The sequence below is a fragment of the Streptopelia decaocto genome (assembly GCF_964273445.1).
Source record: "Streptopelia decaocto genome assembly, chromosome: 6".
NCBI classification, from domain to species: Eukaryota; Metazoa; Chordata; class Aves; order Columbiformes; family Columbidae; genus Streptopelia; species Streptopelia decaocto.
This window is the reverse complement of record NC_138660.1, coordinates 42,467,274-42,482,993: the sequence shown is the minus strand read 5'-3', so window position 1 is coordinate 42,482,993 and position 15,720 is coordinate 42,467,274. Positions and strand designations below refer to the sequence as shown.

General features: G+C 38.1%; 1 protein-coding gene across 1 annotated transcript; it reads left to right on the top strand.

The window, feature by feature from the left end:
• Window positions 1-1,065: 1,065 nt before the first annotated feature.
• On the top strand, window positions 1,066-14,492 carry ZC3H15 (zinc finger CCCH-type containing 15). Its single transcript, XM_082055043.1, has 10 exons — window positions 1,066-1,256; window positions 3,779-3,880; window positions 6,202-6,313; window positions 8,063-8,215; window positions 9,193-9,284; window positions 10,238-10,420; window positions 11,109-11,255; window positions 11,411-11,515; window positions 11,755-11,881; window positions 12,567-14,492. The coding sequence occupies exons 1-10, from the start codon at window positions 1,179-1,181 to the stop codon at window positions 12,758-12,760; spliced, it is 1,293 nt and encodes a 430-aa protein (XP_081911169.1). The 5' UTR covers window positions 1,066-1,178; the 3' UTR covers window positions 12,761-14,492.
• Window positions 14,493-15,720: the final 1,228 nt, after the last annotated feature.

The following is a 15,720-nucleotide window of genomic DNA, read 5'->3' as shown; positions in this document are numbered from 1 at the left end:
TACTCAGGTGAGCGGGAGTCAAAACCGTAAAGCTCTTTGACGACCCATAAACACCTCTAAGTTAATCATTCCCTTGTCATTCATTAAACTATTCATAAAGTAATTAATTAGAACTAGAGTAGTGATCTTAATTTTTAAGGTAAAGAAAACAGAAAAAAATCAAGAAGCTTGAGTCATATTAAGCCTGGTATTTCTATTGCTATTTATTTTTTTTTTTAATTCAATATTGTAGATAGTACTGACTTGTATTTACTCACAAGTCTAGCCTAAGCTAGTTCAAAATCTAATGCTGAATGCAAACTAGAACAAAGTTGCATAAATTCCCAGAAACTAGAAATAAAATACTGTTCTTCATCTTAGAAGAATGAATCTTTTAATTATATGTGTCATAAAGAAGTACAATCTCAACAAAGATGGATTTGCCTGTTCCACACTAAAGGTTCTGGATATGATGGATTATTACAATATATCTTGGGTCATCTTGCACACTTTTTTCCTCCCCAGTATTTATGGTAGTACATGGCGATTTATTGGCAATAGCATTTTTCAGACATTCAAGTCTCAATCTACCAGATCTCACTGGTAAGAAGTTCTCTCTGCTCTTGTTTATCTAAAAAGCCAGTCGGGTACAAGAGGATCTGCAGCCTTTCCTAAAAAGGAACCCGCACCAAAATTTAGGGCGGCTCCCTATATGTCAGTATAGAATTGGGCCTTAGCAAGTTTTAAGCTTTGTGTTTTTCCTTTGATTGATTTTTAGAACTGGCTTAATTATTTCTTAGCTGAACAAGTGATCAAAATACAAAATTCATCATGTCAACTTGCAACGATGAAGGACACGAACTACTAAAATTACAGGTTGAACATAGTCAGACCACAAAGCCGGCTTTTACAATCTATAACACAGCTCAGCGGGGACGGCGCCCCCGCACGGCCCGGGGGCGGAGCCGCCCGCCGGGGGGCGGAGCCTACTCCCGGGTTCCCCGCCCCTCTGTGACGTTGGGCGGAGCGCCCGGCTGTCGCTCCGCCACGCGCTGCCTGCCGGGAGATTATTGGGCCCTCGCGCCCTGCCCGCGTTGCCTTCCCAGCGTGCCCCGCGGCCGCCGGATCTCTTGCGGCCCCGCGGCGGCCTCGGCCCCGAGAGTCCCCGAGCGAGAGCTGAGGCCGCTGCGCTCCCCGCCATGCCCCCCAAGAAGCAGCAGCAGCCGGCGGGGGGCAGCAAGAAGGCGGACCAGAAGAAGAAGGAGAAGATCATCGAGGTGAGGCGAGCAGGGCCGCGCTGGGCCCAGGCGGCTGCTGCCGCCGACACCGAGCGGGCCGCTCTCCGGCCGCTCCCGGGGCCTGGCGCTTTCCGCGGGTCCACCGGGACGCGGCAGCGCAGTTCCTGTGCCTCCCTGTGCCGTGCCCCGGCTGCGAGTATGGGCGCTGCCGCCGGGCTCCCCGAACCCCCGCGGGCCGCCTCTCCAGCTGGAGCGGCCGCGGCGATGGTCGTGAAGCCCGAAGCCGGTGTTTGCGGGGCGGTGTGCGCACCCACCCTGAGCGGGGCCGCAGCCCAGCCCAGCAGCACCGCTCCGGCCGTGCAGGTTCCGGCGGCGGCTGCGGAGCTGTGGGGTCACTGCCCATGTTCCTGTCAGTTGTGCTGGTGGCCGCTGCCCTTCTTGGACTGGGGATCGGGGTTTCAGCCGGAACGACTTCTGGGCAGAGCTAGTTTTGGGCTGAAGGTGATTTGACCAGAGAGCTCTTTCTTTCCCTTCTCCAGATATTTGTTCTGTGTGTTCCTGTATTTTCTGAGCCTGGCTTTTCGAGCCGTAGCTTTGCATTTCTCACTCAGTTTAAAACGTGTGTGTAGTTTGTTTTGGGTCTTTGTGATACAGTTGCATCTGTGTGGCTCAGGAGGCACTTCCTGGAGTAACAATTTAGTAAGTCTTTCATTGAAGTTGAATATGAAATAATTTGAACGTTAATCAGTAATATCTCATTCTCTTTAGATATAAGAAAGGAGTTCTTCCCCATGAGGGTGGTGAGGCACTGGAGCAGGATGCCCAGAGCAGCTGTGGATGCCCCATCCCTGGGAGTGTTGAAGGCCAGGCTGGAGGGAGCTCTGAGCAACCTGGTCTAGTGGAATGTGTCCCTGCCCATGGTTTGGGTTGGAACTAAATGATCTTTAAGGTTCCTTCCAACCCAAACCATTCAGTAATCTTAACTGATGCTTAATTCCATGGTAAAACAGATTTTAAAGAAGCTGTTAGAGGCGTATGTGTGTGGTAATTATTAGGATGGTCATGCAAATCTTCCGCTATACAAAAGAAAGCGGTGTTGAATGTACAAGGAGAGAGCAGTTATAAGAAAATGAAATGTTTGCCTATATCCATTGGCATGGAATATAGAAGCAGCTCAGCTGTTCAGGCAGAATATCCATGTAATGCAAGTGTTCTTTTTGATCTAGCACTCTAAAATATTATTTCTACATTATTTGGAAATGTTAAGTTGCAGTCGTTGTTCTCACTCTCTGTTGGCTTCAGTGTTTCTGATGTTCTTGTTGAATCTAGCTACATAGGAGAATTCTGGTTTTTAATTATTAAAAAAAAAAAACAACAAAAGCAAACTAAAAAACAGCTGAAAGGGGGGAAAATGTGCATTGATTATTGACAACGATCTGTTACATAATTCAAATACATGGGAATATATATATTCCATCTGGCAGTTGTCACGGAAATCACGTGTGTGAACTATGTATTTTCTTTCCTGTCTAGTTATTTTGACAACTTGCAGACTCTTCAAATTAGCATGAAGTAACAGAGGACCAGCTGCTGTTGAGAGGGGATATATTGTAAATGAAAACAGAGTAACTCTGGAAACTTGGAACTGTTTATTCTGTCATTCTTTTAGAATATACTTCTGGATTTTTAAGGTTTCTAAAAGTATGTTTGAATTGAGGTATTATCACTGGATGAACATCTGTTGTTGCTGGAAGGAAAAAAATACTAGCGTCAAATCAAAGGTAGGGATAGGTTTTTAATGAAGGTATTTCTAGTACAGAAGGTAATTTCTACTTCACATACTCCTGTGAGAATGAGCTTTTTAAATTAAGTTCTTAATAGGTTTGGTGTAGAAATCTGTCTAACAATAAAACTGGAGATAAAGAGGAAGAATTGGTTCAGGCGGTAAACAGAAATATGTTGCAATGGAGTTTAGGAAGTGCATGCACCTGTCTGGACTTGACAGAGGGGAAAGACATCTTCAAATTAGTACAGCTGGAAAATGAAAAGCTTAAAATACTTGAAAATAAAAAGTAATATATTACATGGGGCAATATTTGTCTGCATAATAAATATGTAACATTTATATATGAATACTTGAAGATAAAAGTAATAAGTGATTTCAGGTAGACAGCAGCGGAAAAAAAGGCAGTATTTATGGCTATTCAGTGTTCACATTTTCCTCAGAGATTACTTGGGTAGTCACCAAAAACATCTTGTCCTTTTGCTTTGAGGGGCCTGGAGACCCTGTGTGTATACTCGTATTTGGACACAAGTAGGTCTGCTGATAAAAGCAACAGCTCACACAAAAGCAACATTTAATAGCTGCTTTGGAAAAGCAAATTTTAAAGATGGTGTGAGGGATCTAAAGATTGTCCATAGTGTTTCTTGGATTGGGTGTGTTGCTAGAGGAGACAGTCTGTGTTTAACTGAAAACCTGGCGGGAGTGGCAGGTCTGTCTTGTTTTGGTAACAACTTAAACTTGTTTCAACTAATGTGGCTGTATTTATCTCTTGATTTAGGATAAAACATTTGGTCTAAAGAATAAAAAAGGTGCAAAGCAACAGAAATTTATCAAGGCCGTGACTCACCAGGTTAAATTCGGTCAGCAAAATCCACGTCAGGTAAGCATTTATTGTGTAATGTTTTCCCATTCTATAGTCAAATAATCTTTTCTTGTAATTATAAATTGTCATATAATACTGAAGTAGAAAAAAGCTGAAATGTTACTTGCCTAATGTATTGTGACTAGCACAGATTTAACTAACAGTCCTCTTGCAAAGCTTGTCTAGCTCTGAATTAGGTACCTCTGTACAGGATGGGATTTTGTTGGATTTTTAAAAATAAATCAAAAACCAAAAAAACCACCCAGCCATTCCCCCCTAAACTCAACTAACAAGGGTGGGTTTTTTGTTTACATAGTATTTTAAAAGTATCAATTAAGTTTAAGGTGTAACTGAAATTAAATTGTGGAAACTGGTGACCAGCAAAGTACAGTTGGACATTCTTTTTTTCTTCCCTTTAATTCCCACCTGATCTAAGAAATAGTGAACAGTTAAAAATAAGAGTAGTTGTTACTAATACAAAAACTGGAATTGAGAGAAGAATAAAAAAGTATAGGCCCTTGTGTACTTGTTGTTCTACTATTTATTTTAATAAAAAGTGGAAACAAGTATGACAAGTCTGCATCTATTTGGTGAACTGGTCAAAGAAACTGAATTTTTGAGCCACTGTCTACTCCTCTGTAAATTGTAATGTTTAGATTCTACTTAATCAGAAAGCACAAATTTCATTAAAATATTATTGTAATGACAGTGAGCCAAGTCTCTTATTGCTGAGTGCTGGGGAAGCTGGTTGGTAAGTATTTACACAGCTTCCTGTTCTATGAATAAGCCTGTAAAATAATGACACTTGCATCAGCTAAATTCATGATGTCATAATGTATGTTAAATTCCGTAAATAACACAAGTATTAACTAACAAATGTCAAGTATGACTTTACTTGTAAAGTTGATATTTGGGTCATCAGATCTAATAATTTCTTGTAGTGGAAAGCACTACTCGATGTCCCTTATGATTCTATGTGTGTGTTACTCAGACAGTTCTTCTGAAACTTCTGTATGAAATCTTTGAATCTGTAGCATGTATAGGAATACCAGTATGTAAATTAACCAACTGAAAATAATTTGTTTCTCAAATGCTTGTAGCTATTGACTGATGGATGTCAGAAGGTAATTTTTAGAACTGATTATACGGTTCTTATTTTGTAAAATAGTTTTCAGTTAGGGTTGTCTCTGAGAAGGAAAGAACACTTAAAAGCAAGGGGTTTTGTGTCCTGAGATACAAATGGAAATGGTGTTCATATTTGTGGTTTGTGTTTGTTTGTTTTAAAAAGAGGCAAGCTTCATCTTCGTGCTTTCTAGAATGCTAGGATGAAACAAAAGCTTTCTTAAAGTACTATTCTTCATAGTTGATGTGTGGGTCTGTATGTCACATAAAATAGGATTTGTGAACTTATAGTGTGAAAACTGACCAAACTAATCAGTTCCTTTTTAAAACCATCTGATGTATGTTATCCCAATTCACCATAAGAACAAAGCTCATTTTTTAATATTACACCATATTTTATGAATAAAGTAGACCCCATACTTGTATAGTGGTGTTAGTTTCACTGCCTTCCCTTAAAGAGTTGAATTATCTAATAATGTTTCCCTCAGTACTCTGTTTTCATCCCTCTCTGTTGCTCTGGTACAGATACAGGCCTTTTCTGGCTTATCCAAAAAGAGTAAGGCGGAGTCAGGTTTTTTTCTTATTCACAAACCTTCCTTTCCTTAGTGAGCTGTTGTTCAATCTTGGACCCCTAGTATCTGTAAAAAAAAAAAAAGTCTTATAAACCAGTGGTTATCACTGAGACATTGATATGTCGAATTGATATAAATTCAGACATACAGTGTTCTAAAATTGGTTGTCAAATTCTAAGGACGGATTTCCTGAAATTGCTTTGGGGATATGTGAAGAGAAAGAGCGAAGCAGCACAGAGGGGACTAGAGAGAGATGGTTTTTGCACAGATCTGGAAGTAACTGCTAATGGGTCACAGAAGAGAAATTTCCTCTCCCAGTCTCAATATCTTTCACTTCATTTCCTCGCCTGTAAAGTTGGAGTAAAGGTTACTGTGTCACCTCATGGTACCTACCAGCGTCTCACATCCCTGACAATTTGCATTTGGAATCTCTTCTGTCTGAAAGGGCGGTACCACTAGATGGCACTGGCCACGCACACAAGGGCAGGAATTCGGAGAAATGCAGAAGTCGCAGGTTCTTTCCCTCTTCCCCTTATAAATTTAGAATGGTTTCACAGAATCGCAGACCTTAATGTACAGTTCATGTGAAGCAAGTAATGTCATTCTAATTTTATAGTAATAACTTCAAATTTGGGGTCATTATAGGCTGCTCAAACAGAAAGTGAGAAGAAATTAAAAAAAGAAGATAAGAAGAAAGAATTACAAGAATTAAATGAACTCTTCAAGCCTGTAGTTGCTGCACAGAAAATTAGCAAAGGTACCAGTAACTAAATTATTGTAATTTATGTTCTATTATTCCTATATAACTTCAGGTAAAATAATCCTTTAAAAATGCCAGTTCATTTTTTAATGGAGTAGATATGTCTGTTTCCTTCTCTATCTAGTGTACCAAGTAGTTCGTCAGTAACGATTTGATATTTTTTTCAGTAACTCATTTGGGGTTACTAGGTCATTAGGATATCAAAAGCTATGTCAATATTGACAGGGAAGCTATAGATACAGTTTCCTTAATTAGATGCTTCTGGTTGAATGGCATGATTTTTTGGTATGCATGATAGTATTGTTTAAAGCAGCTTGTCTGCTCAGGGAAACACGAACATGCAGGTGTGACAAGGAATAAAATATGATCACTGTTGTCTTCACAGAAAACTTGTGTTCAAATCAGAACTATAAAAAATTTCCAGTTACTTCTGTTCCACCTTACAATTAACAGTAGGACTTGGGTTTGGAAATGTGATCTTACTTGAACTCAGTTATTGAACAAACTAGTTTTGTCATTAAATATAAGGTTAAGAGTGTTTCATCCTTCTAGGAAACTCTGCAATTGGCTACCATGTGGGACGTAAACAAAACAATAAAACACATGTAGGAATGAACTAAATGTCATGTGATGAACTCTTTCCTTTATTCTTCTGGAACTAATGAAATTATGTGCAATAATTTTTTATTAAACAAGTGTGGTTTACATATTAGTTTTGAAAGCACACCGGCTACTTTGTTCATTGTGGCACTTAGCAGCAACAAAGGCCAGTTTTCTGTTTATGATCTGCAGTGGTCAGCTTTCTCCAAATGTAATAGTTATTGACTTAAAGTTATTCCAGAAGACTTATATTGCTGTAATTAAAGCTTTGGCTTTCTGTTGAGATTGCCAACAAGGAGAGCTATATTATGTGAAGTTCTTTCAGGGATCTACTCAGTGTTTAAAAAAACAAACAAACAAAACACCAAAAAAAAGCAGATTTTTAGTTAAGATTTCAAACAGGTGTCATTGGTGACCTGCACCAAGGATAAAATCAGCAAGTGAAAAACTCGAGTTTGAAATCTTAGTTGAGCACTTAACGAATATTAAAAGTAAAGTATTTCTGATTTAGTTGTGTCTCATAAGTAAGTTTCTACCTGCATTCACTTTTGCTCTCGCCTCGTAATGGTGAAATAATTCCTTTGGGATTATATTTATTTAAACTGTAGTTAGGTTGATTGAATAGCTCATAGTATAACAAAAATTGCTTATTTTGGAGGTTATGAGTAGCCATCTTATTTCTATTATTAAAGAAAAAAAAGTGATCTGAATGAGTGCAGGTTAGAATATTATAATTTATTCCAGTGTGGTGTTGATCTCTTAAGGGAACTCTGACATCCAGTAGATGCTTTGCTGTGTATTAGAAGCAAAAATACCTCATTGTATAGGGAAGAAGTTGCACAGGGTGATATCTCATATGTATTACATTTATATGAATGAATAATTCCTGGGGTGCAGTGCTATCTGTATTTTTTTTTTAAACAGTCGAGTGCTAGCTTTGATACTTAATGCAAATATCATGCTATACAAAGTAAATATGACATGTTGAGGACATTAAGTATTTACTTTTGATGAACCTCACCTTAAACAACTTTCATTCTCTATAGATTGTAAAGATTGTATGATCCTCGACATTGTTCTCAGAACCTGTAACACGTAGCTTTTGCTTAAAAATAGTATTAAAATATAAAAACTTTCTTCGCACAGGTGCTGACCCCAAATCTGTGGTTTGCGCTTTCTTCAAGCAAGGACAATGCACTAAAGGAGACAAATGCAAGTTTTCTCATGATCTGTCTTTGGAAAGAAAGTGTGAAAAACGAAGTGTCTACATTGATGCAAGAGATGAAGACCTTGAAAAAGGTACAATACTTCTAGAAAATGAACTGTTCTGATTCTGAAACTGGATTTTTATGATTGAATCTCCTTGTGTTGTGGTTTTGATGCTGAAGGCTCTGATCAATGACTGAGACAATCCATACCACCATGTTCAAAATTATGAACAGTGAAACTTGTTTGCTCACAAGTATTCTTTAGACCTTGTTTACAAAAGAAGTATGACCTAGTGATATTGTATGGTAGTTTTTAAATTCTGCTGTGTGATCTATTATGTCATACAAGTAGCAGGTTGTACAGTATTTGGTCTTTCTTAGAGTTGCTGACTTCTTCTAAGTTGTATAAAATGGAGGTGCAAAAGGAGGCAGTGTAATGAGCAGCCACAGTTGCTTTCCAGAAAATGTTTGCCCCATTGTGCACAGTTCTAGAATTTAGCATACTTTGGAATATTTTCTGTGACTTTATCTCCTTTCCCCAGACGATTTGTTGGCTAAATACTCTGGATTTTACTTTAACTTAGCAGGGGTTAGTGATTTTTACAGTCAAAATAATCTATTTTGGTTTTTCCACAATTCATCATGTCTCGGTCTTTATTTGAATTTTAGCCTAAATTAATATTATAGGATCCCATAGATTCACTACTGCTGTTGCCATTGGTGATCTTGCTGTTTTAATAGCATGTTCTTTTAACTTCAACACAGATAAGTTGGTGTTCTCTCTCTTGATCCTCAAGTGAAATGATCTGTATTTCCGGACATTAGCCACCAACCTTCTTTTCAGTTCTCTTCCTATTTTTCTTCTATAAGTTTCTAAGACTTTTGAGGAAGTGATCTTGTGAGCAGCATAGGAGATTTTGAAGACTTCATTATAAAGGCCTGATTTATTTTCCATTCTATAAACTAAAATGTAAAAATGGCACATTAAAACTGTTGTTAGGGAGAAAAGCAACTTGACAACATTTTTTAGCATTTGGAATTCTTGTGAAACTGTCTGTCTTTTTCTAGATACAATGGATAATTGGGATGAGAAAAAGCTGGAAGAAGTGGTGAACAAGAAGCATGGTGAGGCGGAAAAGAAAAAACCCAAAACTCAAATAGTATGTCTTTTTTTTTTTTAATTGAGCTGTAGTAGAGAGAGTTAACTGCAGACTGGTATTAGATATGTTTATCATTATCTAAAGATTTTGAATGGAATATTATAACAATATTCTGAGTATACAGTTTGGCTGATAGTATTACTAATAATGTATTAAAAAAAAACGCACACTCCAAAGCTCTTTCAGCCATCACAAGGTATTTTCTATTTCTGTTGTAAAATAGAAATGGGTAGTAGATTAAGAGTTTTCAAAATAGAGATGCTAAAGGAATTAGTAATGTGTCTAGGGCATCCTACTTGTCTCCTATAAGGTGGAATTTACTAATGGAGTTATTAGTGGTTCCTGACCTCTAACTTCAAGAACATTCCTCAGTTTGGAGACTAAATGGTATCACAACCTCTTTTTTCGTTCTTTTGAAGTATTTTACCTTGTTTTCAATACCAAATAATTAAATACTCTATTGATACTGCCTAAATTTGCAATAGTTAAACTTTATGGCCAAGTTTGAACTGTGAATTGCTTGATAAGAGTTCCAGAATGGCATCTTTACCTCAGGATCTTAAGCTGGAAGGTTTAACACCTGAGGCAGGTTCAATTTATTTTTATTAAAATGACACAGCTGTTGGTGAGTAGAACAGAAAGGCTGTCAATGTGCTTTTACAGGCACTCTGGGGTTTGTAGTCATACGTAACCGCCAGTCTTCTGAATCACCCTTTCTTTTTAAATTGGGATTATATTAATGGGAAAAAAACTGTTGACTACATGCCTTATAGATAACAATTTGCACTTCTTTTGTCTGCTTTTTTAGCAGCAATGCACTTCATGTGCATCTTCTGTTTTTAGCATGACTGGCTTTGAATTACTGTACTTCTGACAGGTAGTGGCCATATGTGTAGTGTAAATTGCTGGGGATTAAAAGAGAATGCAGTGCTAACAACTGATGTTTTATACAGGTCTGCAAATATTTCCTTGATGCTATTGAAAACAACAAATATGGTTGGTTCTGGGTCTGTCCAGGCGGAGGAGACAACTGCATGTATCGCCATGCTCTCCCTCCAGGTTTTGTATTAAAAAAAGACAAAAAGAAGGAGGAAAAGCAAGATGAAATTTCTTTAGAAGATCTAATAGAAAAAGAGGTAAAGTTCTCAGACAGGTATCTTTGGGTGGTGTTTGTTTTCAGTACTCTGAAGGGACAGTTGCAAATAACTTCCTAATTAATAAATAAAAAATGTAAACTGTTTTTATAGCTGCATGAGCTTGAGGCAGGGTGAAGGATGCAAAATGTTTGATTTGTGTCTTTGGTTAGAAACTATTACCTAGTGAATAGATTGAACTATAGCTGCATATTTAGTGCAGGTTCGCTAATCTTTTTTAGGAGGCTTTTCTTACTGCTGTGTTCCCTTTGTTTGCTACAACTGCTTCTATGGGCCTTTCTTATCCCCAGCTCACTGCCTCTGGCATTCTCTCATAACTCCCTAACAAGGAAGCAACACCAAGAGAAAGGGGCCTTCTGAAGGCGTTAGGTTGCTGCTCTGCTGGTTTCTGTCCCCACTGCCTGGCAGCCTCAATTTGAGGAACCTGAGCTGTTGTTGGTTTCTGTCCTCTTCCACTTTTCACGTTAACTTTCATGTCCGTTCATCTCACTAACTGGAAAACTGTGTGAGTCAAACTTTGAGTTGGTGGTACATGTTTAACAGTGGTGGGAGTGAAGAAAGAGTTAGAAAGAAATGTTTTTAATTAGTTTCTGGAAAGAGGTAATTAAATCTCTAATTTGTTATAGCCTTTGGAAACAATTTCTAGTATTAATCAGTCTCTATTTGACAGCGTGCTGCCTTAGGACCAAATGTTACCAAAATTACTCTAGAGTGTTTTCTTGCATGGAAGAGAAGAAAAAGACAAGAAAAAATTGATAAGGCTGAGCAAGATATGGAGAGGAGGAAAGCAGATTTTAAAGCCGGCAAAGCATTGGTGGTACGTTCTACAGTCCAATTCTTAATACAAGAAGAAAGAGTAAATTAGTTTTTGTGATAAGGTAGCTAGCCTGGAATTGCTTTGCCCCTTTTTTTTTTTTTTTGCAGCAGTATGAAATCTATAAAGTGATTAATATATTTTTTTTTCATTAAAAGATTAGTGGACGTGAAGTATTTGAGTTCCGACCAGAATTGGTTGATGCTGATGATGAAGAAGCAGATGACACCCGTTACATTCAAGGAACAGGAGATGATGATGAGGTAAATAACAGTACTAGCTTGAATAATATTTCAAGTTACATTCAAGTTTGAAAACTTCTCATTTCTGCTCTTATAGTGCAATCAATAATCTTGGTTCTTAATTTAACACTGCTACACGGTATACATTTTGTCAAAATTTTTGTTTCAAAAAGAAGATTTAAAAAAATGTAGAAATCCTGCAGAAATAAGAATTTATGTAGCAAAGTAATTCACGTGAAGCATCTTGGCTTATTTTTCAGGTGGAAGACCCTGTCTGCATAAATGATGTAGATTTGAACCTCTACGTCCCCAAGGCTGTAGATGAGACTGGTATTACCGTGGCCAGTCCCGAGCGATTCAGCACATACGGTTTCCTGGAAAAAGACGGTAAGTTCATTATTTAGGCATCATTAATATGGGATTGAATTGTTAAGAGCCTCCCAAGAGGTAGATAGAAATGAATTATTGATCTGCTGGAAATAAGTGTTTGTTTGAAAAGGTGGGGAAGTCAAGTTATTATTAATGATACATGTAGTTACTAAAGAGGTAGCTTCAAGTAAATTCTATGCACTTCTTATATTCTTAAATTCAAGTTTAAATAAAAGCTAGCGTTATGGCTGCTTCAAGTAAATCCTCAAGATGTTTGTTTTAGTAAATGTTTAAATGAATAATAACAAAGCTCAAGCTTTTCTTCAGTTTTTCTAGCTGGCTTGAATCACCTTCTAATTTCTTAGAGCAAAGCATTGATCGTGGTGTGCTTGTGGAATGCAGGCCCTGGTCTTTAAGACCCTGAATCCTTTCAGTGCAGACTGTGAGTGCGAGCAGCTCATAGTTTGACCCTACTATGAAAACAGCAGTTGGAGGTGGTTTTTTTTAACCTGTTTTAGTAACTGATGATCCAAACCTGTATATTAATCGGGTACATGCAATTTAACCAATAGAAGTCTACATAAATTTCAAAAAAGTAACTTCTTTATTGTTTTAGAACTTTAAAGCCTGTTTAGTGGAATTGTGAATTAGTGATTAAAAAATGTATGACACTGAAATATGTAAGAACTATTTTTATTTTCAGATAATAAATTAAGTGAAGCCTCTGGTGGCGATATAAACAGCAGTGAGCAAAATGATTTAGAGGAAGATAATGATGGAGATGGGGAGTTGGAAAATGGAGTAATTGATGCAGTTCCAGTTGATGAAAATCTTTTTACTGGCGAGGACTTGGATGAACTAGAAGAAGAACTAAACACTCTTGATTTAGAAGAATGAATTTAAAAGCTCAAGTGACAAGTTAAATCCATATGATATAGTGAAAACTGACTACATTTTTTTCTCCTTCTTGAATAGAATTCTTAAACAGGATGTTTATGGTTACCCAGCTGATTCTGATGGGCACGTCATACACCAGGAATATTTTCCTTCAGTCTCATCTACTCCAGTCTTGACTATGCTCACAGTAAAATATTCAGATTAGTTCAGAATTACCTGCCAGCTGAATTTGCAGAAAATGAGATGGTATCTTTCCACTAAAAGTAGGAAGCGTAACTGCTCTGCCGGTATGCAAGTGTAAGTGGGCAATTTGATATCAGGTACAGTATAAAAATCAAAGTATACATTCTTCACCAGAACTGCATTTTTATTAGTGATTGTGTTGATTTAGAAACTGCCTGAAGTGGTTTTAGGCAGCATACTCTAATGGAGCTGATGCAGCTTACGCTTCTTGAAGTGCTGATCAGCTTGATTTGATCAGCTGGATACTGAAGATAGCGATTGTGAACTGATACATCATATAATACAACATGGTGCCCCCTGTTTAAAATGTTTTAAACTTTCCCACCGCCTTTTGCCAACAAAACTGTAAATAAAAACTATGAACTTTGAAAAACTTGTGCTGATTTTTCTCTGTTAAGTTAGGATATATCAACTTCATTTACTAGTTGTAATAAATATTTTCTCTGGTCCTGATAAAGAAGTGATGATGTTGGCTTCAGCCACATTAGGACTAACTGCACTTACAATTTCTTTTTCTATACTTCATGCAGTGTAAAATTCAGCAGCTGACTTTTTTCCCCTACTGGTCTTATCTCCTACCCATCCATTAACTGATTTGTTACACTCTATACATAACTCGTTGCCGTTTGACTCTTACCCCTCTGTGTTTCATACATTAGCAAAGGCTTGAAGCTCTGCAGAGCAGGGATGTTAGAGTCTAAAAAATGCCTGTCATCTCAGTGGTGTTCTATAAATAACACAGAGTTATGCAGTAGGAAGTTGCCTCAAAGCAGAGCAGGCTCGTACCCTGCAGGGGCACTTATGTTGGGCTTAAATGAAGCCAATGTGCCCTTTGAAAATTCATCAAGTCCCTCCCATAAAGATTTCTCGGTGGTGGTGCTTTTTCAAGGGGGCCGTAGGTTACACTTCCTTGCCATACTCCTAATAGTATTGGCAACACTATTGCTGTGCTAATGATACTGTTTGTATTGATTTTATTTTTTTTTTTTTCCTAAAGCTTCTAAATTACTACTTAAAGACCATTAAGATTTGTGGCATTGTTGGTGAGCTTTCTCGAACTGCTTTTGGGTGGTAATATTAGCTTTAATGGTTATTTTTGACACTGCGAAATTGACTCTTGTATCTCAAATGCTATTTCTAAAATAGCTGACTCGACTTTTTTTTTTTTGCACTTCCTGGGATTTTTGTGGAATGTTTCTCCTATAGTAACAAGCAGCAGTGTTTGGAGAAAGCCCTACTGAAATTGACTTCTAACTGTAAGTGTGTAAGGAAAAGCTGCAATATCAGATATAAATATTTCTTTATGGAGGTTTTTCTCCTTTGGCCATAAATAAGCAGTGTTGACAGATCATTGGATTAAACAGGTCAGCAATAGGATAATGGGACACTTAGGAATTCGATTCATATTTGAATGTATGCTGCATAATTTTTCAAAGTTGTATATTTTACATGGGAATAAAAGTAATCTAATCATTATTAAGGATGAAAATGGCTTTCTATATTTTGTCTTAGAGGCTGGTATATTGTATATAAGACTGCTCTGTTTTGCTTATCTAAATAGGTTAAATCTTTTCAACAATGATATCAGCGTTGTTAATTATCTGCATTTTACAGTGGAGGAGTGACAGGATAACTCATTGTGATTTCAGCTTGTAAAACACTGAGGTAATGGGCAGAGAGGGAGTGCCTGTACACCCTGTCGGGTTTAAGGGGCTCGGTTGTGGTGTGAAACTCCTCCGTGTGTGTTTCATTTGGACATCAGGACAGCTGCCTTGTGTATTTAAATACGTTGAATATCCATAAGTTAGCTGAAGAAAAACTTAGAGGCAGTAGTTATTGACAGATGACTTCCTGTGGCCAAGAAACAATAGTTTGCTGTCCCTTTTTGGTTTTCACCCTTTCTTTTCCACTTGTTCCAGCACTTCTCCTGACTGGTCTTGTTCAAGCCTCTTGGCTTGGCTCGTCTGTCCGCATTTCTGACCATGAGCACAGGGTGGCTGCTTGTAAAGAAGTCTTCTGTCGTGGAGTGTTCAATGTACTTCGGAGTAGCAACATGCTGCTGCTTATTCCTTCTGCGTGAGGGTAGGCTTGAACCTAGCCTCTTAAAACTTCTCCATCTTAGGAGTTACAAAAGCCTAAATTGGCAGCTGACAGAGTTTCAGTCAATAAATGCTCAATTAAAAATGAAAGCAAAGGCCTTAATTAGGGTATTATTTTTAGACTATATTAGAAATGAGCACTGTGACAGAATAGAACCCACCTGAGTGTGACTTGCTGCTGAGTTGTTCCTATTGATGAAAGTTACCCAAAATTTATCTGATGTAAAGTGAATGAGTCACTTATGGGGAAAATGAGATGTCATCTGAATCATAAAATAGCGCTATCTTCATTCACTTCAGTGACTGGACAGTTTGTGTGGGAGCAGCGGGAGACACATACACATGAGGTCAGGCTATAAAGGATCATAAGCAAGGAAAGCAAAGCCTCTGTAATAAACCTTGTTCCTGTCCCTTGCAACATGCACCCGTCTGCATCCTTTTGTTTGTCTCATAACTGAAGGGCATACAATGAGAAGTGTGGTGTAGCTGTGGCTCTGACACTTCTGGAGGAAAGAGCTGGTGGAGCACTTCTGCCTTCACAGCACCTCTTACTGGACGTCTGTCTGAGCAGAACCCATTTACAAAGTGCTGCTGAAGAGCCATGCCTGCCCTTCCTGA

Bases quoted from the DNA above. Each gene is read 5' to 3' on its own strand.
- ZC3H15 (XM_082055043.1), top strand. From the start codon at position 1,179: ATGCCCCCCAAGAAGCAGCAGCAGCCGGCGGGGGGCAGCAAGAAGGCG. The intron at 1,257-3,778 runs GTGAGGCGAGCA...CTCTTGATTTAG, and splicing joins AGAAGGAGAAGATCATCGAG to GATAAAACATTTGGTCTAAA. The intron at 9,285-10,237 runs GTATGTCTTTTT...TGTTTTATACAG, and splicing joins AAAAACCCAAAACTCAAATA to GTCTGCAAATATTTCCTTGA.